Source organism: Sinohyriopsis cumingii, chromosome 14, assembly GCF_028554795.1.
Source record: "Sinohyriopsis cumingii isolate HCF-2022 chromosome 14, ASM2855479v2, whole genome shotgun sequence".
Lineage (NCBI taxonomy): Eukaryota > Metazoa > Mollusca > Bivalvia > Unionida > Unionidae > Sinohyriopsis > Sinohyriopsis cumingii.
Window position 1 is genome coordinate 87,814,846 of NC_142974.1, and position 27,906 is coordinate 87,842,751.

The 27,906-nt window shown below is 35.7% G+C and overlaps 1 protein-coding gene across 4 annotated transcripts in view; it reads left to right on the forward strand.

Moving 5' to 3' along the window:
- Positions 1–27,906, forward strand: part of LOC149784321 (sorting nexin-17-like) — a 196,658-nt gene that overhangs the window by 61,944 nt on the left and 106,808 nt on the right. For all 4 annotated transcript variants that reach the window (XR_016413845.1, XM_089932348.1, XM_089932349.1 and 1 more), the window contains 3 exons: positions 551–615; positions 9,827–9,937; positions 19,733–19,823. Coding sequence is in view for 3 of the 4 variants with exons in the window: in XM_089932348.1 (XP_089788474.1) it covers positions 551–615; positions 9,827–9,937; positions 19,733–19,823 (267 nt within the window). In the remaining variant the exon portion in view is untranslated. The remainder of the gene's footprint in view (positions 1–550; positions 616–9,826; positions 9,938–19,732; positions 19,824–27,906) is intronic.

The following is a 27,906-nucleotide window of genomic DNA, read 5'->3' on the forward strand; positions in this document are numbered from 1 at the left end:
TTAGCACTTGCAGATGTTAAACCCAGTTAAAAGATGGTGTTAGTGTCTTTTTTTATTATTTGCATCGGAGGTCTGGATTTGTAAAGTAGTGACAAAACTCCTAACATTATAATCAGGTAAGTATTATTGAGGAAACGTATTTTACATAAAAAAGAAATTTTATTTTTATTTTGACAATATGTACATTGTGCAGTCATCCTGTCCAAACCTAGCATATAGTGGAAGTCTTGATACTGTGGATTTTTAATTCTTAGATATGACAGAGTGATGGTCAAATGTGAAAGATGCAGGTCTGGTCCTCATGTGAAAATAAATACATCTATTTTCCTGTCCTTAAAGTTTCATATACATAACAAAATTGGCATCAGATTGACATGTTAATGTCAGATACACTGTACATGTATACAAGTATCATGTAGATAGAAAAGTGAAAATGTTATGTTTTTGTTAATTGGCATCTCATACATCACTGTTAATCTCACGTTAACCTTCTCATTGTTGGTAACATACACTGTACCTGTAAGTTGATGCTGTCTTTCTTTTGTTGCAGTAAGTCAGGAGCCTATAATAGCCAGCAGTGATGCCTTCAATGGCTTTCTCCTCAGTGCACAACAGGTAATCTTAATATTTAAATTGTTACCAAGTAGGAGAGTGAGTGCTTTAGATGTTCAGAATACCATATTCAATAGGTGGCAACCTGATTATTCTTGGAGATTTCAACTTTCACTTTGACTGTCCCAGAAACCCAAATACATCAAAACTCATAGATTCCATTAATGTTTTCAACCTCAAACAATCAGTTAACCAACCCACCCATAAACATGGTCACATTTTAGACTGGATTCTTCATAGACCTGATGAAAACATTCTGCGGTCCTCCCTGGTATCCCATGTCCTTGCATCAGATCACCTCTGCATCATATGCCATCTTGAGGATTGTATCAGTCCCTAACCCTCCACCTTTATCTGCTACTAAGAGAAATCTCTGCATGATAAATATAACCAAACTAGTGCACATCATCCAAGTTAACCTAACAACTTGCTTACCTCCTACCGTAGAACAACTTGATAACTGCCTGCGTTCATTGCTTGACAAACATGCCCCAGCTACCAAGTGCAGAGTATCAATTCAGAAGTGTTTTCTATGGTATAGCAGTGTTAGGGACCAGCTTCACACTGCTAAAAGAGACCGCTATAAAGCTGAGAGGCTTTTACTTTCCACCAGACTCACTATTCATAAGCAAATCTATGAAGCCGCTAAGAAGAATGTCACAAATATAGTCCATGCAGCAAAATCAGCCCATTATATTACTAAGATCATGGAAATTTTCAGCTGCAAAGAGCTCTTTGAGATTACTAACAAGCTAATGTCAAGGAACAAATCTACACCACTTCCAACTACCTTCTCTCCAGTCATCCTTCCGGACATGTTTGCAAATTTCTTCCGTGACAAAGTACAAACCATTAGAGGTAAGCTTGACACCAGTTTCAATTGACTCGTTGTCACCATACAGTTGGGATACTGAATTTGAGCGGCAACCATTAGCAACATTTTGAACCTGTCTCTATGGATTTTGTACGTACAATCGTGATAAAGAGCGCACCAAAGTCATGTGAACTTGATCCAATTCCAACATCACTGCTGCCTGAGTGCTTAGATCCAGTATTGCCTTCACTAACTGATGTTATTAATACCTCTCTCTCATCTGGGGAATTCCCATCATTTTTCAAAACTGGCATTGTAAAGCCTCTGCTGAAGAAACCAACACTAGACCATAACGATTTAAAGAACTACTGCCCAGTTTCTAATCTCCCATTCATATAAAAAATCTTAGAAAAGATGGTTCTATCCCAGCTTATATCTCATCTAAATTCAAACAGTCTTTCTAGCAATGTACAATCTGCATATTGCCCTTGCCACAGTACTGAAACTACTCTTCTAAAAGTAGTTAATGACATTCTCTCTGCGTTGGAAAGTGGAAAGATTACAGTTCTCACCCTCCTTGATTTGTCTGCAGCATTTGACACAATAGACCATGACACATTACTTCACCCTCTCCAGCATGTATTTGGCATTCATGATACAGCCTTACTGTGGTTCAAGTCCTATGTGGTCAACAGGACACAAATTGTATCTGCAAATGGAATACACTGCAGCCCAGTTGATCTATGTTGTGGTGTTCCACAGGGGTCTGTTCTTGGACCTGTTCTCTTCATTCTGTACACTCAGTTGTTCTCAAGTGTCATGAGTCGTCATCCAGTGTCTCATCAATTGTACGCTGATGGCACCCAAATATACAAATCTAGCCACCCAACTGAAGTTGATACTACCATCCAAGGTGTAGAGAGGTGCATTTCTGATGTGAAATCATGGATGACTTTTAACAAGCTGCAGATGAATGATGATAAAACTGAGGCCATTCAGATCACAACACAAAGACTTTCTCATTCACATCCTTTACCTCAAACAATGAATATCAGCAACACCAACATTAAATTCACACAATCAGTATGAAACCTAGGTGTTACTCTGGACAACACTCTCACATTGCACCAACATGTCATGAACATATGCAAGGCTGCATCTCTTGAGCTGAGACGCATCAGCTCAATTCGCAAATATCTTTAAGTTGATGCCACTAAAACACTTGTGTGTTCATTAGTACTTTCAAGACTGGTCTATTTTAACTCAATTCTGTCTGGTTCATCTCAATATCTGCTCCAGAAACTTCAAAAAGTTCAAAACAAAGCTGCTCGGATCATACTTAGAGTACCACGATCAGAGCTCACCTCCCCGCTGCTCTGTACCCTACACTGGCTATCCATTCGATCCAGAATCAAACACAAAATTTGTTCTCTGTGCTACGTTTCACTGTCGGACTCTAGTCCAACATACCTATCCGACCTCACCCATGTGTACACACCAGCAAGATACTTACGCTCCTCTTCTGAGAATCGTACACTCATTATTCCAAGTATGAAAACAAAGTCATATGGACAGCGTTCTTTTGCATACCAGGGCCCAGCAATGTGGAATGAATTGCCCATTGAACTTAGACACAAAGACACAGTGATCACATTCAAGAGGGCTCTCAAAACTCACTTATTTCGACTGCAAGAACAAACTAAAAGACCTAATAATGTTTCCTATCTTAAATATTCTCAGCATGTTTTTTATTGTTTTATAATTTCATGGTGTTTGTTTTTGTAATCATATTATGTTTTTTTTTATTTTACTGGTGTTGTCTAATGTTGTAAAGCGCTTAGAGCTTCTAAAGATTAGGCACTATACAAAGTCCTCATTATTATTATTATTATTATTATATTGATGTATGTATAATACATAATACACAAGCAACTAATAAAAAGTATACACTTGCACATTTTATTACATTTAATGTCTGACCCCCTTTGTTTTATCTTTGTGAGTCCATACATTTTTATGCATTCTATCAATACATTGAAAAATATTGAATCATTTGATTCGTTTTTGGCTGTACTGGTCATAGGCCAGAAGAACTTGTGAGGCAGTCTCTTGACCATTGTCTGACATCCATCCTTTTATTAGCACAAATTTGATATTTCTACTTCTGGTAAAGTACCAGTCCTGGAGGATTGTCTTGAAACTTTAACAACACATTCATTCCATTGTTGTTTGTGGTGGTGGTGGTGATGTTATGGGTATAACACCTTTTTTTAGCACATGATAGGCTATAAATGGCTACTAGTATAATTGGTGGAGGAAGAACTAGAGAATTGTGTATTCGTTATGGCCACAACAGCAGTCATCTTGAAAATCTTGTATAGATTATGGCCACAACAGCAGTATCTTGAAAATCTTGCATTCAGTATGGCCACAACAGCAGTCATCTTGAAAATCTTGTATTCAGTATGGTCACAACAGAAATCATCTTGGAAATCTTGTATTCATTATGGCCACAACAGAAGTCATCTTGAAAATTGTGTATTCATTATGGCCACAACAGCAGTCATCTTGAAAATAATCTATTTATTATGGCCACAACAGAAGTCATCTTGAAAACTTGTATTTAGTATGGTCACAACAGCAGTCATCTTGAAAATCTTGTATTCAGTATGGCCACAACAGAAGTCATTTTGAAAATCTTGTATTCAGTATGGCCACAACAGCAGTCATCTTGAAAATCTTGTATTCATTATGGCCACATCAGCAGTCATCTTGGAAATCTTGTATTCAGTATGGTCACAACAGCAGTCGTCTTGAAAATCTTGTATTCATTATGGCCACAACAGCAGTCATCTTGAAAATCTTGTATTTGGTATGGTTACAACAGAAGTCATCTTGAAAATCTTGTCTTCAGTATGGTCACAACACAAGTCCTTTTGAAAATCTTGTATTCAGTATGGTCACAACAGCAGTCATCTTGAAAATCTTGTATTCAGTATGGCCACAACAGAAGTCATTTTGAAAATCTTGTATTTTTATGGCCACAACAGCAGTCATCTTAAAAATTTTGTATTCAGTATGGTCACAACAGCAGTCATCTTGAAAATCTTGTATTCAGTATGGCCACAACAGCAGTCATCTTGAAAATCTTGTATTCATTATGGCCACAACAGCAGTCATCTTGAAAATAATCTTTTCATTATGGCCACAACAGAAGTCATCTTGAAAACTTGTATTTAGAATGGCCACAATAGCCGTCATCTTGAAAATCTTGTATTCAGTATGGCCACAGCAGCAGTCATCTTGAAAATCTTGTATTCAGTATGATCACAACAGAAACCATCTTGAAAATCTTATATTCATTATGGCCACAACATCAGTCGTCTTGAAAATCTTGTATTCATTATGGCCACAACAGCAGTCACCTTGAAAATCTTGTATTCATTATGGCATAATTGCAACGGCAGTAGCTGGTACAGGAAAGTAACATTTCCATTGGTCAGAATGTTATCAGGTGATCAAAATGAATTGCGTTCATTTCTGTATGAACTGTAAGGAGATCTACTTTTCCACTTCTTTAAATAGAGTCACGTGTACAGCATAAGATAAACACTGCCAGTGAAGGCAGACACGAAGTAAGCATTAAAGGATAGGAATTCTTAACTATTTTTTTTTTTAAAAATTGAATAAATTTGGCTTCCATTGGTTGAACAACTGGTATTATGATGACCTTATTACGATCAAGCAGGACAATCCCAAGTGCTAAATATAGCTACGTAATAGGAAAACCCCAAACATGTATTGCTATGCTCAATTAAGATTTCTATTTTTTGATGATGCAAACAAAATAACATAATGAATAATTGAAATTTCAGTTATAAGAGTTTAATGTTTTTACTGAGTTTATTGTGGTGTAAACTGTCAGTTGCCGACTCACACAGCTTACATAATGCCCTTCGGGTGTTATTTGCTGTGTGAATCGGCATCTGACAGTTTATACCACAATAAACTCAGAAAAAAATGTTAAACTCTTACCACAACAGCAGTCATCTTGAAAATTGTGTATTCGTTATGACCACAACAACAGTTAGCTTGAAAATCTTGTATTCAGTATGACCACAATGTTAGTCATCTTGAAAATCTTGTATTCAGTATGGTCACAACAGCAGTCATCTTGAAAATCTTGTATTCATTATGGCATAATTGCAATGCCAGTAGCTGGTACAGGAAAGTAACATTTCCATTGGTCAGAATGTTACCACGTGATCAAAACGAATTGCGTTCATTTCTGTATGAACTGTAAGGAGAACTACTTTTCCACTTCTATAAATAGAGTCACGTGTACAGCATAAGATAAACACCGCCAGTTAAGGCAGACATGAAGTAAGCATTAAAGAAAAACAACATTCTAACAAACAAACAAAAAATAATTGAAAAAAATTGGCTTCCATTGGTTGAAGGATTGGTATTATGATGACCTTATTGCGATCAAGCTGGACATCCCAAGTGCTATAAATAGCTACGTAACAGAAAAACCACAAACATGTATTACTACGCTCAATTAAGATTTCTGTTTTTTAATGATGCAAACAAAATAACATAACAAATAATTAAAATTTCAATTATAAGAGTTTAACGTTGTTTTTTCTGAGTTCATCGTGGTATAAACTGTCAGTTGCCGACTCACACAGCTTACATAACGCCCTTCGGGCGTTATTTGCCGTGTGAGTCGGCAACTGACAGTTTATACCACGATGAACTCAGAAAAAACAACGTTAAACTCTTACCACAACATCAATCATCTTGAAAATCTTGTATTCATTATGGCCACAACAGAAGTCATCTTGAAAATCTTGTATTCAGTATGGCCACAACAGCAGTCATCTTGAAAATTGTTCCTGTTAGATAGTAGGGGTGAAACAATTCTGGTTCCAAAAATCAGTAATATTTTCTCTCTAAAAGTCTTTTTCTGCTCTGTTGTGTAATGCAAGTAGATTTCAACACCATTTGGTATAATTGTAGAGCTACATCTGTCTACTTTTCTGTAATATCACCCACTTTGGTGTGTCATAAGTGATATTGATGGTACAAAGCTTAAAGTATGGTACAACCTCATGACACATAAACAGGCACTCAGGGTTAAAAAAGGAAAATGCTTCCTTGACCAGTTGCATCATTGCACCAGAGGTGGAGATATTTCAGGAGGACATTTGAGAAAATGGATGGAATTTAATACAAAATTGGAAAAAGTTATCATAAATGAGTTACTGAGCTACAGAAGCAAGATATTAAATTTAACAGATAATGAACATGTAATCTCTTTTTAATGGACCATATTTTTCTTATAGAAGGTACCCATTTTGCCAAATAGGGCAAAATACAATGTTTTTAGACAGACTTAAGTCTAAGTGTACTTCTTTCTTCTGAAGTCTAGACATAATACAGATTATTTTACCCCTCCCCCAGTCACACATATATCTGGTTTGGTAGCCCATTAGATAATTAGTTGTCTGTGACCAAATGGTTAGATGTTGGTCTCATTGTCTTGGTAGAGCTACAGTAATGTGTTGAATTAACAAGATAATTCTTCAAAATACAATCCTAATAATTTAAGCTTTAGATATTCAAAGGTCACTTAAAATAAGAAATACATTTAGAAATTGCAAAAATAAATGCATTCAGTTTATTTTTCTTAAATCAACATCAAATAGACCTATTCTACTCCTGGAGAATGGTAAAATCAGAATTTAACACCAAATGTCACTTCTAGTTGTGCCAAAAGGCAGCTCAAGGTTATGTATCAAGTTATCTGTGTTGAAGAAGACTCGGATAAAATTATATTCAGCAACAAATGGTATTTCTAGTGCTAAACTTTAATGAAAAAAGAAGCTACCCTATCTATTATAATAATCAAGCAATAAACAAATAACCATTCAAAATTTTTTAGATAAGTGCAGAAGCTACAACATCACTAAATGCAACTATGTCTGATGTTATTGTTTTTAAAACAGGAGATTACTTTGGTATTACGATATAAGTATATCGAGTTTCCCTGATGCTCTTTAACTTCTTCCTGTTCTGTTCTGGGAGAGAAATCACTTTCTTTTGTGGCAGCCTTGAATGGACTTTGAATTATTTTATCAGTCAAAAAATAATATTGAAAGAAATGTTATAAATAGCAATGAAAGAATAAATTTAGCCAATATAATGACCTGTGTTGATTGGTTTGGGCATTGATGTTCTATCTGACTTGTTAGTTAGGCTGCTTGTTAGAATTTTGACATTTTAGAATTGACTTTGAATCAGTACTATGTAGCCACAGATTTAGCTGATGTGCCATCCATCCATCTATACATACAAATATAACTACCTACCAACCTACCTACCTACATACATACTCATCTGCATAAGGTTCAAATACCAGATTTACCAATAACTCCTATGAGCAAATATGAAGACATTTTAATCTACTGTCCTTAGATGTGGACACTGTTATCTTGGCTGCCCCTATTATGTAAGTCAAACAAGCCTGTAGTGTTCCAGTAAGAAGTATTAGATGCAAAATTAATTATTTCACCAGAAAACAAGTCTTTTAATCAATTTTACTTTGGTTCATTTACAGAATATATTATGAGTAACAGTATTGCAGATTTAAGAACCTATTTGAAAGAAATGCTTTATAAATCCTGAATAGACAAATACATATGTTCTTATTAGCTGTTATTTGTATGTGCATTATTTAGATATAATGATTTTTTTTTATTATATGGTACTATTATTGTTACCATTTCTGTCAGTGGCTGTTTGGGATGTAGAATAGATTTAAAAAGATGAAATGAGTAAATGCATAGAAGAAGAATTAATTACCTGGCTCCTTTGAACTCATTAAGGGCTATTCCAGAGTTAAAGAAACTGCGGGTGCAGGTGAAGAAAAAAAAATACAGTAGTCCCCCCCACCCCACCAGTGGCCACCCGTTTCTTATGGCCAGATTCCCTTTGCAGCGACTAGTTTGTGTTCAAAAGTACCCCTCAAGGACGGCCACCCCTCTAATGCGACCAGCAGCCAGCATATTAGTACAAAAATGTAAAATGTTCCCCTCACAAGCAGCCTCTTTTTATTTCAAATGTATCCAGAACCAATAATTGATTCATGTCATGTATCAGAGTATCTCTACTGTTGATATATGTCTCCTAGTGTTTGACATCCATTACTGAAAGAAGTGTTGACTAAAGTACGTGTAACACTTAGATTATATTATTGTATATTAAAGCTGACGTTTACAGGAAATGTTATGATAGTTTTGGGATTCACACATCTGTCAAGTTCTTCTCTTTGATGATTACAACAGGACATAATTGTCAAGATCATAACATGGTCAGTATAGGCTAAAAATAGATTTTGTGCATAAACACACACACACACACACGGAAATTGAACAAAACCGGGTACCAGACAAAGACCAAAAAAATCACAAAACGCATTCATCGCTTCCATTATGAAGATGGTATTTCGTCCACTCTACAAAAGTTTATCTGCATAATTAAATCACATACAGTTAGCAATATCTGAATAAATCATTACCAAACATTAACATGTCACCATGTAAACAGAGATGTATTATTTTAGAAGAAAGTTGGTTATTCTACTCAATCGAACAATTTTATGTTGAAAGACTCGAATAAACAATGTCATAACTGGTAAGGAATTTATTAAGCAGCAGTGGGAAAATGGAGCAGATGGAAAGAGAATTATGTATGTACCAAGATTTAAATGACATTTTTGAATGGTTTTGCAATGTGCATGACAACAATACCCGCTTGCATATCATGCTTATACCAAGAATAAGAATGATTAATGTAGTATATTCAGTTGAAATAAGTCTATTATTATAACAAGAACCTTTTAATAATTAATGTTACTTTTAAATGAAGATATTAAATGCTTTGAAATATATAGCTTTACATATACTTCTCACAAATGTTTTAGTCCCCCTCTGGAAAGCCCACCTGTCTTATGAGGCCACTTTCCTGGTTCAGAAGGGGTGGCCATATGAGAGGGGGACCACTGTAATAATAATAATAATAAAGACTTCATTTTTAGAGGTTGACTCAGTTAAAAATGAGAACTACTTTACCTTGAGACCCTTTATTAGGTACATTAGTTTAAGAAGTATTTTTGGTGGGATTAATCCAGGCTGTTTTAGGAGTTATATGTTGACCAGTCCAGTTAAGAATTGAAGATTGGTCAGCTCTTTGCAAATGTGCCTTCTAATTCACATCTGCCACCCAATTTGATTCTTTTATTGCCGTAATAGGCATTGTGAAAGCTAAATGCTATATTTGTGGGGAGCATTGCTTGTGGCAAACATGACTTCAAATTCTGATTGTTTTTATTTCCAGGAAACTCAAAAAGAGCAAGCAGAGAGTGTGACTCTTGAAGTTTTCCTCATGAATGGACACAGGATTCCTTTGAATATTATGTCCACAGACCAAACAGAAGAAGTGCTTGAGGTATTCTAGTTATACCAACTGCTGAATTTCACAATTGTTGGTACTTTTGTTTAAAACTTTGTAAGCAAATAGTCTAAATTGAAACCTGTCAGTAGAAGTTGAACCTGAAAGTAAAACGGTGAACAGGGTGATTCTGGAACTGACCTTTATGAGCAGGTGTACTGGAAATGCACACTGAAATAGATTTCATTGTGATCTTGGTTACCAGATGCAAGTTGTTTCCATTGATAAAAAGAATGAATAAATCTGTTAAACAGTAATTGTTGGACAAAAAAGTTTATTTTTTTAAATGAATTTTCATGAATCACTTCTTTATAATACCAAGAAAGCAGTTTTTAGATAAATGGACGTTGGCAAATTGAGATAGGACTTTATTTTAAATCTAGCCCCAGTTGTACCAATTTTTAGCACTTAGCTGCAAGTCTGAGTGATCTTAAATCAACCTTTCAAATTTGTACAGAAAAGGCAGATTCACTATCCAATATTGCCACTATTCCAAAAATAGAAAAATGTTTGAGCAGCTTCTCCAAAACCACTTAATAAAATTTGACAACCTTTGACAAAAAGCATCCTGGCATGAAGACTTTTCAAGTTTATACACCTTTCCATCACAAACATTGTGTACAACAGAGTCCAGAACCATAGAATGCACTATCAGTGAGAGCATGAGTTACCAAGTGACCTATGAGAAGTCAAGAAGGGGGTGCCATCCTGGCCAGACATCAAGAAGACCTTGGAAGTGGGGGGGGGGAGCAGCACTGTTTAATGGTTGAATACTCGTTTTATATTGCATTGGGAAGATTATCAATGAACAGCTTTTTCTAATGGAACTTTTTACTTTTTGGTATAAGTTACCTTTATTTTCAAGATAACCTCACAGAAAGATTGCCTGAAACATGTCCAAAGGTTTCAACACATCATGTACATGTGTGCCTCATTGTATACCAACAGAACATTGTGTATTATGTTACTGCTTTTTACACAGCAAAACAAGATTCCTTTTGTTCAAAAAGTAGAGACATTTGTTTCATGAAACAACTGAACAATTTTTTTATTTATTAATGAGATGTTGATTCTGTGATTTCGTTGCAAGTAATAGTGAAACTTAGCTGATTGTTGAGAAAATCTCAGAATTTTAAGTTCCTTACAAACTTTGGAACATGCTTCTTCATAACTCACAAAGCTTTGAATTCACATTGATAGTCCTTTTGCTTGGTTGCCTTGCAATATTTATCACATTTAAACTAGTTTAATTGTTACCTGAATAATATTTATAACAATGTTTGAGTACTTAATTGAAACAAGTTGACCTGACACATGATCATGACTGTTAGCTGCTATGCAGGTAGGATTTGGATGACTTTCAACTTTTATTCCATCCTTTTTATTTGATTTGCTACAAAGGACATATTTAACATGATAATATAAAGCAGGTCTTGTAATTGAGTGTAACATTACAACTATATACACCTACAAATTAAAGATCACCAAACAGTTGACAGTTAATTATGTTCTCAAAGAAAAGCCTGTACACATAGCTGTGATGGCAGATTGTCATTTTTAACATTTGATACAAGAAGATAAATCACTTTTATGATAATTAAACAATTAAAATATACATCTAAAACAAAAATTTAACTTGACAAAGCTTGTTTAATTGCTGTTTATTTTTTCAAGTGTTGCCACCAGTATGCATTAGTCACATTTTCACTGATCAGAATTCATCAAATAATGTTATTTACAGAGAGATTTTTTTGGGAAAGAAAATGTAACAGAATATAGGACTGCTTATCATAAGTGAAGAATTTCATGATGCTGATTTAAGTTTCTGGACACTAACTACCATTTTCAACAATAAAACATGGTATTTAAAGGTTCCGTTTACCAGTTTTGATCATAATTTTCTTCATGTTTTACAAATAAGGGCAAATTCTTTTGGCATTTCTAAAAGAAAAATAGGAATCATGCCAGCCCCCACATTATAAGCAGGCTTACTAGTTATCCGAGCATGAGTGCCTCATGCTGTTATGTATAAAGATTCATTTTTCAATTGTACTTGGATTTTATCAAAAAATATGTTGTCTCATTGTTATATGTTTATGTAAGGTTTGGTGAAATACAGTAATGGAAAGTAAAATCCTGATATTAATCTAAATATCCAGGAACTTAATTTGGAAAGCTTGTCAGCAAAGTTGATTGTATAACACTTGTATGTTCATTAGTACTTTCAAGACTGGACTGTCTGGTTCATCTCAATATCTACTTCAGAAACTTCAAAAAGTTCAAAACACAGCTGCTTGGATCATACTTAAAGTACCACGATCAGAGCACACCTCCCCGCTGCTCTGTACCCTACACTGTCTATCCATTCAATCCAGACTCAAACACAAAATTTGTTCTGTGTGCTACATTTCACTGACAGACTCCATTCTAACATACCTATCTGACCTCCCCAATGTGTACACACCAGCAAGATACTTACGCTCCTCTTCTGACAATCGTATATTCATTATTCCCACTATGAAAACAAAGTCATATGGACAACATTCTTTTGCATACCAGGGCCCAGCAACGTGGAATGAATTGCCCACTGAACTTAGACAAGAAGACACAGTGATTCCATTTAAGAATGCTCTTCAAGCTCACTTATTTTGACTGCAAGAACAAACTTAAAGACCTAATGTTCCCTACCTTAAATATTTTCAGTATGTTTTTTTTAATTTCATGGTGTTTGTTTTTATTGTAATAATATCATTATATATATATTTTTTTTTTTATGTTAAAGGTGTTGTCTAATGTTGTAAAGTGCTTAGAGCTTCTAAAGATTAGGTGCTATACATTATTATTATAAACTTCTCATTCATGGCAAGCGAGGGTTGGAAGGCCTGTTTATATGAATATGTACTTAATCTAATTACATTTTTTGTGCAGTTCAAAAAAATATTTGTAAGCTGCATCAGGTTTTGGCATATGTTCTAAATTTTATTTCTTCCCAGTTAGGTGCATGTTTTTTTAACAGATTTTTCATTGTGACTCGACCTGAGCATCAATATATAATATAAAATAGTTGCAATCAAGAAAATGCAGATACAAAGATGCAACACAAATTCCATTTCTCCTTCAAATATGTTCCCAGATCACATTAACCTTAGGGATAAAAGCATGCTATCTCCTGAACCCAGCCCTAGCAGAAATGCAAAATTGTGTCTTTCCCATCTCTTATGTAAACAAAGGGCAGTAGCTCTTGTCCATTACCTCCTCTTGCCACCACCAGGTGTCTCTAGGTTTTAAGCTTTGCTTCCTTACAACATCGTATGAGACACTTCCTTTGAATTTGAAGCCAAATTTGTGTTAAATTTGAACCATCCATACAGTATTTGTGATTTATTTGGATTAATATTCATTCCTAAACAGCTGGTAAATGTTATTTGTTGAATTTGCAGATATTTTGTCAAAAATGTTAGTTTTTTTGGACTTTGTAATTTTACTGTTCACGGTTATGTGTACACTGTCTATTGATTGCTCACCTGTTTAGTAATAGGTGTTGTTTTAGCAACTTATTAAGACTTTGCATTGTTAATTTATACAGTTTTGTTTTGTTTGTTTTATCTTGTCATTTCATTGAAAACCTGTATTTGTATTTGAAGTGTAACAAATGCAACAAATTCAAGGCTAAGGAATACACGCGAGTCTTTCCTTGCATGTACAAAATGTACTTCACCAGCACCATGCAGTCTATGCTATATGGTCTGAGTGTATAGACTATGGTTTTGCAGAAGTGGACCAAGGGGGTGAAAAAAATGCACAATTTATATATACTTACTTAAGTTCCTTCCTCCTGTTTTATGGCTACAAAAAGCCAATTTCTCTTTGACCCTTTTGTAAATAAGTGTGTATTATGTAAGTCAGATCCATTGGAAGGGGTGACTTGTCATCAGTGAGTCAGAGTTGCACTTTGGAGTATTAAATAAGCCCAACTCGATGGATGGATGGATAAAATAATTACAAAACCACAGTAAAATACATTTGTGTTACTGAGTGGTATATGTCACAGATAAATTGACAACATACAGTTGTTCTAATTAAATCCATTAAAATCTGTAATGCTTGACATTTTAAATCCATTTGTATGATAAATTCATAAAGTCAATTATTGATCAGTTACCTCTGCATGTCCAAGTATGGCCTTCAGGCCATTAGGTCTGGGCACATAGGGTTTTTAAGGAATTCAACAGATCTGGCCTCTACTATTGTATAGCAGGCTGAAGCTTTCCACAGTTGTCCAGCCTGTTGAGGTGACTGTCCAGCCAGTTCAGCCAACTCAATCAGGGGATTACATTGAAGAATATTTCTGTGTTTTGAGGCCTAAAGATTCATCTTTTGACAAGTATGGAGATATTAATGGTTTATCTGTCCTAACATGTCTACAGCTACATACAGTTAGAATTACATGGATCTTAGTGATAGATCCATTCATCTTATCAGGTGTACTGCTTCATCTTTTGACATTTACAGAGATCTTAATGATAGATTTTCCAGCCTAACATGCCTGTGGTTACAGACAGATACAATTACAGTGATCTTATTGATATATCTCTCTGTCTTGCTAGGAATATGTCTTCATCTCTGTACAATTATAAATATCTTAATGATAGAGTTTTCCCTGTGCTAAAATGCCTACAGCTACAGTTACAGTTATGGGAATATTTGTGATTGATCCGGACATTACACCAGATCTACAAATTCCTATTTCTATAGTTACTGAGATATTAATGATAGATTTTCCATCCTAATATATCTACGGCTACATCCAATTACAATTACAGAGATCTTACTGATTGATCCATCCATCTCACATGGCATTAGACTTCCCAAGCATGACAGGGATTTTATTGATAGATCTGTCTGTTCAGCCATGCCCATGGTACAGGCACCAACCAGGCCATCTGCACCATTGGTAACCATGCTGGATGCTGGCCACACTCCCTGCAAACCAGCCATCCACATGTTTGTGCCAAAATTATCATGTCTGAGTTGACTTTTCTTTTATTTACTGCTCACACCAAGGATACTGGCCATGAATTATATACAGATGATGGCATTGCATCATCATTGTCACAGGGAATGGTTTATCCCAAAATGAAGGCAGTCCATTAACAGTCTGATACAAGACACATTCCACCACCTGTTAGACTGTACTCCTGGTATTAAATGAAAACATTGCGTGCTACATCAAAGTGGGATTAGAACAGTATTATAATGTCATCAATGTAGATTTGGCCTTCTTTGTGATTTTCTGACTGGGTAGGGAGGTCTAGAAGCACTCATTTTTACTGATCACTGGCATATCACCTCTGTTGGTGTGGGTTTGAGTCAACCAGTGTGGGTATGCCAGAGAGTTGCCAGTAACTTCCTGTAGGTTGGTGGTTAACTCAGATTCTTCCTCCACCAGTTATGCTGGTTGCCATGTTCTTGAGCTGAGAAATACCATTTAAACCCAAACAACAGCAACAGCTATATTCCAAGGTGCTATTCAGGTCTCAACCTTATGCCAGCAGAAGACAGATAAACAAATCTAATAGGCACCCAAGCCTGTCTCCAGCCAATGACTTAATGCCCCCACCACCCACAGACAGTCTACTGGGGTGGGGGTGGGGGCAGAATCCTGCAAATCTGATAACATTGGATCAATCTATTGACGTAAAATGAATTATTGATCCAAGTTATTTGAAGGGTCTTTGGATTTTGTCTATAACCCACTCCCTTTTTTCTTCACCAGATTTGGAGAAGGATGAAATTCTTAAGCAGGAGATACATTACTCATCAAGAAACAGCTGGTTGAGATTGTATGAAAACCACAATCTCTGTGTTATTCATTGCTGTTCCATACCAAAAATGCCAATGCGGTCGATCATAGTCTTCAGTTGCCTGAATGAATTCATTCTTCTACTGAGGATTAAGATGGAGAATGCAATATATATACATTTCTCTCCATCCAGAGCGATAAGTATGCCTATGCCATCTGTCTTGATCTTACAGATGCCCACTTTCATGTGCCATTCACCCAGCTTTGTGAAAGTTTGTTTGGTTTGCTTACCATGACAAATGTACTAATTTTGATCTGTCAATTCATTACAAATATAATCTGCTAGGTCATTACCACATGATGGACTGCATCACCACACTTTTCTGGTTTACTTCTTCAATGGTAACTGAGATGTATCTGGACAATTTCCTCCAAAATCGAATGGCAAGTTCTATTCTCAGAGGAAAAAGTGATATCTTGTTCCATTTGAATCCATCTCAGCTTTCTCATGAATAGGGACAAATCCAACCTTCACCCATCCTAATGTTTTCTCCACTTTGGTATGGAGGTTATAACCAGTCTAATTCCTGTACATCTCCCTGATGTCAGCTTTGTGCATACTATAGAACTCAACACTTTTTTCAAACAGGATGGGAATTTACATGAGAAAGTTCTTGGAACTCTGTTGGGTTATTCAATGCAGCAGTGCAATTAATCCTGCTGTGCTGCCTTTATATATGCACCTTACAAGTGACTTTGGTGGCTCAGTGAGCCCTTTTTTAGTCCATTCAGTCAAACACCAATATCACTAATGAGGTGTGATTATTCCTGTATCAGTGGTGCAACTATGGTTGGCTCATGACAGGTAGTCCTTTGGATAGGCCCTGATCTGAAGTGACTACCAATGCCAGTTCATACTATTGGGGAGTCTACATGTTGCTGGAGTACAAATATGGTCAGTAGCAAGTGGGGACCAAAGGAACTGCCTCTTAAACATCAACCTCCATATGGAAGCTAGCATGAAGGCCTTTTAGTTCTAGAAGGACAGGCACTGAGAGAAGTCCATCCTAATTATGTTGGACAACAATGTAGTGGTGACTTACTTAAATAGTGGGTCACCAAATTGGCCAACCTATGTGTGCTACTTTGGCAGTTTCTTTGTCAGTGCTGCCAACTTCAGCTCAGTAAACTAATTCAGCTCAACAAACTAATTGGACACATTCCTAGCAGACTAGAGTGTCCTGGCTGAGAAAAAGCTACCATCAGAAACCATCTCTCCATTCAGGCATCATGGCAGAAGAGATATCATTCATAATAAACACATCATACCTACTAGCCAATTTTGATTTGAATATGCCAAAATCTCTCATCCTTTTTCAAACTGGAATCTGTCCAGGATCTTATCGTAGCTCAATTCAGAAAAATCTGAGCCATTAATCTGGACTTGTTACTCTACTAACCTGTTTCCTAATAGTTTAAGCTTCTGCTGCAGGTTGGGTGACATGTCTTTTCAGTCAACCCAAACTATTATCAGTTCAGATCCAATGGTTTGGTGATCATTGTGACTAAACCATGTGTAGTAGTCAAGAACCAGTCACCATGATGGTCATTCAGAGATTTATCATATGCTTCCTCACATTTATTGGTAAGTTGAGAGCACTGGCCATGTCAGATCCTGTCCATGCCTTCAAGCATTACTGGATTCACAGAGATAAATCATGACATGCACAAAGATCTTTTTCTCCCTGTGAAGGTGAGAAAGCAGGTCATCACCTCCCAAGCCAGATCTTCATGACATAAATGGGTTGTATACTTGGCATATACTGATGTCTCAGTAGATCAGACTTGCTTCATGAGAATTTCAGCTCATCAAATAAGAGCAATCTCTGCAAGCCTTGTATTTGAATGCAATGTTTTGAACTAAGACATCATAGAAGTCATTCACAGGCATGCAGTTTGAACCTTCTTGAGCTTTTATCTTGGGGATTTAGCTTTGCAGGGATAAAACCTGAAGTTAGTGGGTCCCATGGCTGCAACCAAGATGACCACAAGACCCTATTAAACTTTCATAACCTGTTAGCTTTGCTGATTTTGCCAGTGAATTTTGATGGTAAGAAGATTTCAGTAATTATCTTAAGCAGTCGTGATTCATGTGACCATATGCTATGTTGCTTTAAGTAGGAGGGATGTCATTCATATAGGGAATCCAATCTTTCTTCCCAAAGTATAGGTGGGGTGCTCAGCATTCCCTCCTATTAACACATTAACCCCTGGAGGTTTTTTGTTGTTTTTGTCTGAAATTGAGTAGGAAACACATTTTGAAAGTTATTTATGAATACATCCTAAAACACCAGATTCCAGTTGATCGTCCAATAACATACTGCCTAGTTGTGTTAGAAACATCGTTTTTCATTGGCTATTTGGCTCGTGCATGAGCAGAAGGGTAAAAGTTTTATTTGTGTGTGTGTGTGCTTAACGGACCCATTATTTTCGTATCGAGACCACTCTTTATTCCAAATGCCCATCTTACTCTACTTTTTGCAAAGGTTCAGCTGTCTGTTTGCAGTTCATACAAGTTTGCCTTAGATTTGAGACCAAAAAGTCTAAAATCCAGACACTAAATTGGATTCTAACCACGGATGAATTTTGGTTAGAAAAATATCGGGTCCAAAAAATGAGGTTTTTTCCTCTGTATTTTGTAGTGCAACTAGAAATTCCAGATTTTTTGGTATCATTGTAGAGCTACATCTGTCTACCTTTCTATAATACCACCCACTTTAGTGTATCATACATGACCTTGACGATACAGAGCTCGGTTGGTAGTAGGCTACTACCTCCTGCCACTTAAACTCGTCACCAGGGGTTAATGTGTTAACTAGTCTTCTAAGGTTAATATGATTGGGGATTGTATTTGAAGGAGAATGCAAATTTTTAAGTAAATTAGTTTCTCAGAATATACTTAATCTCTGAATATACTTAATGAGATTACTTAAAATCCCTCCCAACCACCCCACCATGCAAGCATCCTCATTGGTATAGTGCTCAGCTTAAATCCCTAGGCTTAATGTATTAGGTAAGTATTTTTATTGGAGAAACATAATTTACTTAAAAGTTTGCTTTCCTCTTCTTAAATACTTACAGATATTGTACATTACCATTTTAATTAAAAAACTGAACAACACACATCATTCTATCTGTAGGGGCCCTGAGTGGCCGAGTGGTCTAAAGCGCTGTCCGTTAAGGATCACAGCCATCTCACCTCTGTCTGCATGGGTTCGAGTCTCGGATTCAGCCAATGTGGGTATGTGAGAAAGCCTGCCAGTAGCTTCTCGTGGGTTGGTGGTTCTCTCGGGGGTTTTCCCGGGTTCTTCCTCCACCATTAATACTGGCCGCCATGTATAGCCTATCGTGTGCTGAAAAATGGCGTTAAACCCTACAACAACAACAACATTCTATCTGTATGTTTTTGTAAAGATGCATATTTTTTAACTTTATATCATCTCTTTGGACTTCATTGTCATTGCTATGTCAGAGTCATGGTTGACTTGACCATCACATAATTTGTTTTGCAAGCATAAAATGTTTGAGAAAAATACTTTCCTTACTAAATTCTGAAAGACTGAATGATTTACTCGCCATGCTTTCCATTGAACGAGCAAATGATAAAGTCTCTCATACCCATTTGATTGAAATATCCAAGCATGTTGAACTATTATTTCTCAGATCTTTCTTGCAGTTATATGTAGACAGTTACAGTAAACAACATATTTAAGTTTAACATCTTTGGAGAGGGTTGAAATTTTCTGATGAAAATAGCGCAAGTAATATGATTTTTCTCCTTAGTTGATAGGTTCAGAAAGAATTTGAAAACTGCATAATACCTGAATAATTTTATCACAGTCATATGCAGAATTACTATACTATAATAACAACAATTACACTTATAATCTTATTATTGTGCATTTCATTTTTTTTTCAACATTATTCAGGCTGTTGCTTCCCAGATTGATTTAGCTGAAGAATTTGTTTACTATTTTGGACTATATTTGGTCAAGAAAGAAGATAAAGGTGATAATTCAAGTAAGTCAGACTATTATCATAAATTCAAACACCCAGCGATGCAACTAGGTTGCTGGAATGTGGGATTCTTGTGAAAAAGAGTGCTATTTTTAAAACTAAGGACAGATCAAGTAGATTTCCTGCATTTTCCATAGTTGGTGTACTCAATGCATGAATTGTTTTTTCTAATTCAAAATAATTGTCAGATAATCACATTTATTTCTTTTTGTCCATGATTATATCTTTTTTTCCATGATTTCAGTTGATTTTTTATTTATGTAATCATAGTATCTGCATGCAAACACTTGTATGATTGAGAACTGGTGTGGTTTATGCAGAAACTAAAAAAGTAGAGGGTTTTATCAAATTTATCTATTAAACAGTCATGAATTAATTTTCTAGAGCATGAAAGGTCATCAAGAGGAAATAGTTATATTGTTGTCGAAACAAAGGAACAGAAAAGCAAAACCATGAAGTTTAGTAAAATTCAACGTATAATTTATTTCCCTCAAATAGAAAGTGAAAATATAAAAAGAACTTATAGTATTGTGAATTAAACCCCATATAATCCTAAAAGTTCTATTGCAAGTCCAAAAATATAGTGTTCTGAATGAATTCATGTTTTTGAATGTTCTGTTGTACCAGTAGCCTTTATGAGCTGATGTATCAACAGTCTTGATTTATCAAAATGATATAATGCTCCGGTGGTCTAGTGGTTAGAGCTTCCACCTTGGATGCCGGAGGTCATGGGTTTGATCCCCTGCCAAGTCATACCAGAGACTTACAAAAATGGTACTAACAGCTGCCTCGCTTGGCGCTTGGCATTAAGAGGTTAGTGTTAGGACTGGTCAGCCTGGTGTCAGGATAATGTGACTGGGTGGGACATCATGCTACGTGTCGCAGAGGTCTCGCAAGGATTTTAAAACTAGGAGTCCAGGACTCCTATTTTGGTTTAAAAAAAAGAGTCCCACCATCAAAAGTTGCAGTCCATTCTTTTCTACAGAATCAACACAGATATGAGTGCATCTATTTTTAGATGGAGAGGTTTTCGTAATGTAAGCACTCACTTTAATATAGCTTCATTACAACAATCCATTGACAGGATTGCAAATTTATGGTTTATTTGTCAACTTGTAGTAATTTTAGGCAATGGTTAAATAGTTTCTGATCTGCTGTTTTATCCCCGTATTTTTGCAAATGCATGTTAAGTCAGAAAACAGCTTATACCTTAAAGCGCATCTCATGAATTCCACAACATAGCATTGTCCCATACGTTTCTGACCTACATAATTTGCATTTTAAAGTTAAATCTTTAATAAAATAATACCTAGGCTTTGCTTTCAATGATTTGTTTATTTTTCTGAATATATTCGCCTGTCGATTTCCAAAAACAGACAATCTAATAAACTGATACATCCAAGACTTAGCAAAGTCTGCCATTATTTCCTGTTAGGCCTACTGGTTCACTTACAGTTTCAAACTAATTTTATGACGAAATAGTGTACAAGAGGTATTAAATATCCAAATCACCGATTCTGATCTTAAAACACATGTTTGTATGCTTTATAATCAAAGGATATCATGCAGGAAATTGATAGTTGCTACCTTACTCGGAAAAGGGTTATAGGTCAATCAGCTATCAAAACATGCTTGTGAATCACTGAATGGGCAAGAGTGTGTCAACGTAATTGATATCAAAACTAGGCCTAGCTACTGATGTCTTTTTAAATACATTTCGCTACAACACTAGAACTAACCGGGCTAAGGCGAGGGGCATTTTTAATAAAGTGTGGTCAGTCAATGTACCTCTTAAATAGCTCTTGTTCGTTCACCAGAGACTGAATTTTGTCAATCCAAGTAAGGACTTATTCCAAACACTAAGCTAGGCATCACACACTTTGTTACACTTAGCTACTGTCCCTTCCGAACCACAGGGGCTCGTATTGTTGCTTAAAATTGACTTAACATACATGTACCCTGTGATCCTATCATTTCTAGCAGCTTTAGCATTCTTCTGAATCTTGTTACAATCTTCGTAAGTTTGCCATTTAACCCCAAAATACTTATCCAATTTACAAATGACATTTTGTCTAAGTCTCAACATGTCTTGATTCTGATGTCACGTGCACTACTTATTCCGATATGTTCAGAAATGAACACAATAATGTAAGATAAAGTTGTTTATTTGATGTACTTTTATAAATTACCACATGTATGCCTCTGAATTCAATCACTGTAAATATCAGTGCATTTTCCCACCCAGCCGCCAGTCAGAGCCTTTGAACTTACTGCCCAGCTATTGCATCTTGTTCCTTTTGATGTACTCTTATAATGGCAACATGTATGTACATTAAGGGGTCTTTCAGACGCTGAATTCTGTCATTGTAAATATCAGCACAGCTAAATTATCAACACATTTTCCCACAAAGCAGGTGGCTGAAGCAGGACTGGCAGGTCTTTGAATTTTGCCGCACACCTATTACATGCATACAGAGGACTCCCGCATCAGTGATTTTCTGCATCCCATGTCAAAAAATCTGTATCCAGCTGACCACAATTGTTTAGTGACACATTTTTGTTGACAGTGGGATATAGATTGAATGAGGACCACCATTCTTTATATGTCTTATTTATGTTTTCTAATGGGATGAAACAGATACATGAATTTTATTACATGTGATCTATACTTGAATTCATTGGTTTTTCCTTATATGTACAGTGCTTAACACATTATGGAATATACTAACCAAATTTAAGTTTTAACTATACAAGTGCATTTCAAACCAGTTTTGTCTTCATTCAAACAAAAAACACTTATTTTTTCACCAACTTTTTACCACCACCCACCCTCACCCTCACCCACCATCTTTGTTTGCTACATGCATTATTTTCTTCAGCTAACTGACCTGATTGCTTATAACAAAGTTTGTCTATAACATGGTCAGGTTCTGTGGGCCCGAACTACCATGTTATAGCAGGGTCACTATGTAATGGAGAAATGATTCATTGGTATATTGATGCATTAATACCAACACACATATTGATCCTAGCAGTGAATGATCAATACAAAATAGTACAAGTGAGTTCAGTATTCAGCAGTCATAAATAATTATTAGTCATTTACCTTTTAAATTGAGAATTTATGTGAGATAGATGTTACTGGCACAAGCTCTCATTTTTGTCATTTAAAAAGATGCCTATTGACAACACTTGCTCCTATAAATTAACACAAAGTGATATGTTTCATAATGCTGATTTCATGCTAATTATGTTGTCCCAACTACATATATTCAGCATAAACAAGGCATTCCATACATATTCCCCATATGTAATAAAGTACTTGACTAATCATTTAATGACTTCTGTGCAAAATTGATCTGTTGATTCATATCTTGTCTACTTGAGTCTAATTTGACGATGAAGTTCTAGTGTGTCATGCAGTGAAATATGTTATACAGTAGTCCCCCTCTTGAATGCCCCCCCTCTGCGACCAGTGGCCACCCGCTTCTTACGCCCAGAATCTCTTGGCACCAACGAGTTTGTGTTCAAAAGTACCCCACAAGAATGGTCAACCCTCTAATGTGACAGCAGCCAGCATATTGGTACAAAAATGTGAAATGTTCCCTTCATATGTGGTCACTTTTTATTTCAAATGTATCCAGAACAATTAATTAATTCATATCATGACATAAGGTAAGTAGTCAGATTATCTCTGTCATCAATACATGTCTCCCAATGTCAGATTTCTGTTACTGAAAGAAGTGTTGACTAAAGTACATGTAACACTAAGATTAGTATTATATTATTGTCTATAAAAGCTGATGTTTACAAAAAATGGGGTGAGAAAGCTTGCCAGTAGCTTCTCGTGGGTCGGTGGTTCTTTCCAGGGTTTTCCTGGGTTCTTCCTCCACCATTAATACTGGCCGCCATGTATAGCCAATCGTGTGCTGAAAAATGGCATTAAACCCTACAACAACAACAACAACAACAACAAAAAATGGGCTCAACAATGTTATGATAGATTTTTGAACTTCACATATCTGTCAAGTCCTTGTCTTTGATGATTACAACTTGATGTAATTGCCAAGATCATAACAGGGTCAGCATAGGATAAAATAAATTTTGTGCACACTCTGAAATTTAACAAAACAGGGTACCAGACAAAGACCGAAAACTCACATGACAACACATTTATGCTTCCTTTATGAAGAAGGCATTTCATCCATACTACAAAAGTTTCATCTGCTTAATTAAATTGCATGCAATTAGCAACATCCAAATAAATCATTACCAAACATTAACATGTCTCCAAGTAAGCAGAGACGTATTATTTTAGAAGAAAATTGGTTATTCTACTCGATGACATCAGGTGAGGTGTTGAGGGGGGACTTGCCAAACAATTTTATGTATAAAAGACTTGATTTGAAAAGACTCGAATAAACAATGTCATAACCAATCGATTATTCAGCAGCATTGGGAAAATGGAGCAGATGGAAAGAGAATTATGTATGTACCAAGATTTAAATGACATTTTTGAATGGTTATGCAATGTGCATGACAACAATACCCGCTTGCATATCATGCTTATACCAAGAATAAGAATGATTAATGTAGTATATTCAGTTGAAATAAGTCTATTATTATAGTAGGAACCTTTTAATAACTAATGTTACTTTTAAATAAAGATATTAAATGAAGATATTAAATGCTTTGAAATATGTAGCTTTCTTACTACAGTGTACATTACATATACTTCTCACAAACGATTTAGTCTGCCTCTGGAAAGGCCACCTGTCTTATAAGACCACTTTCCCGGTGCAGAAGGGGTGACTATATAAGATGGGGACCACTATATTGAACTCTGATTGGTAGTTATTGCTTGTGAAGTACAAGGTGAACAATAACCACCAATCAGAACTTAATGTAGCTTATCCCTTGTATGACACATGGGAAGTATTGGCAAAGTTAAAGAAGCCTTGCAGCAAAAGTGGATATTAAATGATCAGTAAGGTACTTCATTTGTCCAATGGAATAAAATTTGGAATGTATTTATGTTGAGATATTTAATCATTGACTGGATGAGCACATATTTCAAACTGCACAAGTTTGCCACCTTGTCAGTATTTTAAATTTTCTTTTATAAATGGGGCTTGGGTGTTGTCAGTAGTTTTCCTTTATCACTAACAAAAAACAAGTGCTCTATGGCCATGGCAGTTGTTTTGCATTAGCTTGAGGTACAGTGTGATAGATTTTGTTGGTATTCATCGCCACTCCTCGGATAGCATGGGTACGTGGGAAAGCCTGCCAGTAGCTTCTCGTGGGTCGGTGGTTCTTCCCTGGGTTTTCCAGGGTTCTTCCTCCACCAGTTATACTGGCTGCCATGTATAGCCTATCTTGTGCTGAAATATGGCATTAAACCCTAGAACAACAACAACAGTCTCCACTCCTACACCCACGCTTCTTATAGATGATATTTACTTGCACAAATGCATTGCACTATTTCATTTGTTTTGAACATAATACTGTAATGTCTTGCAAAATTTAAGTGAAGACATGAAAATGATAGTAAGATGTTTTCTAAAATATTCAAGCAATGCAAAACAAAGGGCATGGAGGCCAAGATGAGTCATACATTGATTAAAAGTGCAGTCAGAAATGACCTTAAAGGTTGAAATAAAATCACTGACAACTAACAGGTAGTCTATTTCAAAGTATTTGTGTTATCCTGTCATGGATAAGAATATCATATAAATAGATGCTAGGTCATTACCTGTATGCGTTCTGGAAATACACTAGATATTTCAACACATATAAAAGGGCACCACCTGTGACTGAAACACCTTCTAAAGCTGTAAAGACCATCTAGTTGATATGTGTATCATTTATGTATCATATCGTGGACTGTAAATTGTGAATCATTAATATGTTGCACAGGTGTGTATCATTTCACCCCTACTGCCATGGACCAAATGACCCAAATCATATTTTCAGGCACTATGATGCAGAGTACTGTCTCTGCTGTGGAGAAACTGGGCATTTGACACAGGTATGTCATCATGGCAAACAGATTGATTGCTTCAGATGCCGTAAATATCTCCTGGTGCAAGAGCATTTTCCATCTGTTTCAAAAAGTTATCATTCCAATGTGCTTTGGGGGAAGGTGGCCTGTAAATGAAACTAACTAGGAATGATTTTGCATTATTTTGAGAAATTCCACCCAGATACTCTCAATTTCATGTGACTCCAAGTTGCTTTTCTGCATTTACATCTTCCCAAGACCACCCCCTGCTGTCTCTCTTACCCGGTGTAATTGTTTACTGTAGCCTTGACAGTGAAATAGATTATCATTGTGGTTAGCATTTAATCTGGTTTCAGGGAGTCCTAAAACATGGATATTATTTTCCTTGTAAGACAATATTAACATAATCTGGTCTATATTTCCAACTATACCAAATACATTTAAGTGAGCTATATGAAAACCTTTTGTATTTAGTTTCATATCAATTATATGTATGTCGTCATGCAGTGGGGTACTCACTGAGATTGTCTCCATACTACATGTACTTTTATCATTCTGACATCCTTGTTCCATATTTAAATGTTCATATATATTAGCATCTTCAAAGTTACATACAGACCCTGAAAATCCATTATCTTTTGCATTTATAAAAGTGTCCATTTAAAAGAGTGTTGAGTCTCACTAAGTACATTTAGATTTGTTATAAATGAAGCATTGGCATTCTCCTCTTTGCCAACTTCCTAGTATGTATAATACATTAACTGACTATCTGAACCTGGAACAATTAGATATGGAGTACCACAAGGCTCAATTCTAGGTCCATTACTATTTATTTTATTTATTAATGACTTACCACTTCTACTAAGGGACTCAATATCATCTACAGATCTCTATGCAGATGACATAACATTGTCATACATTCAGAACACAAAGATTGAACTTGAAATTTCTTTACAGGATGCCCTAAACAAACTGGACAACTGGTGCACATGCAATGGCATGGTGGTAAATACTGGTAAAACTAAAATATTACTTATCTTAACACAGCAAAAAAGGACAAATCTTGATAGTGATGAACTATGTCTGACATGGAAGGATACAAATTTGCAAATGGTCTGTCATGATAGACTACATGTTGTTTTGGTAGATAAAATTCTATCATTCAAAGAACATATGAAACATATCAGTAAAAAAAGTAAATTCAAGTTTATGGCTTCTCAGTAGGATAAGATATTTTTTCCCTGAAAGGCACATAAAACTATTTTATAACAGTTAGGCAAAGCTGGCACATCTTCAAAAAAGACCATTTTGGCTAACATCAATACAGAAAGAAAGCAAAGAAAATTTAGCTGGTAAGTTAAAAATATTACCTATTAAAGACTGAATCTGAGAAAAGCCAGATTAATGTACAGGATATCCAATAACAGTGCTCCTGAATATTTACAATCACCATTCCAGTATAGGCTATTCTGTAATACTCACCACCTGCGATCCATGTCTGACAAACATAATATTCCCAGAGCAAATAAGGAATTATTTTAAAAATGTTTCTGATACTCTGGAACTTTGCTGTGGAATAGTATTCCAGTTCAGATTAGAAATGCCCACTCTATTTCCTTCTTCCAAACCCAATATATCCAGTTGCTTCAGAGATTCAGCTAAAATAAATTTTTTTGTATGAGGGCCTCCAGGTAGATTAGTTCTTAACTATTTGTGTTACCCTCTTTAAATAAATTCATTAATTATATTATTATTATTATTATTATTATTATTATACCAGTCCAAGACACATTAGGTTGAAAGAAAGTAAAGTTAAACTTAGTCTAAGAGCTTTCTCTCCTTTTCAAAGAACCATTAATGAACAGTTATTGGTAGTACAAACCATACCACAATTCTGTATTTTGTGCTACGTTCAATATATTACAGTACTTATTATAATGTGGTTCATTTCATAACATCATGAGCAGTGATGGACCATGACAATTGTGTTAATATGATGAAAAATGTAAAGATTAAAAGAAGTTGAAATTGCGTTCCTCATAAATCCTCTCCAAAGACTTTTTGAGTAAGCTCTTATCCGACCAC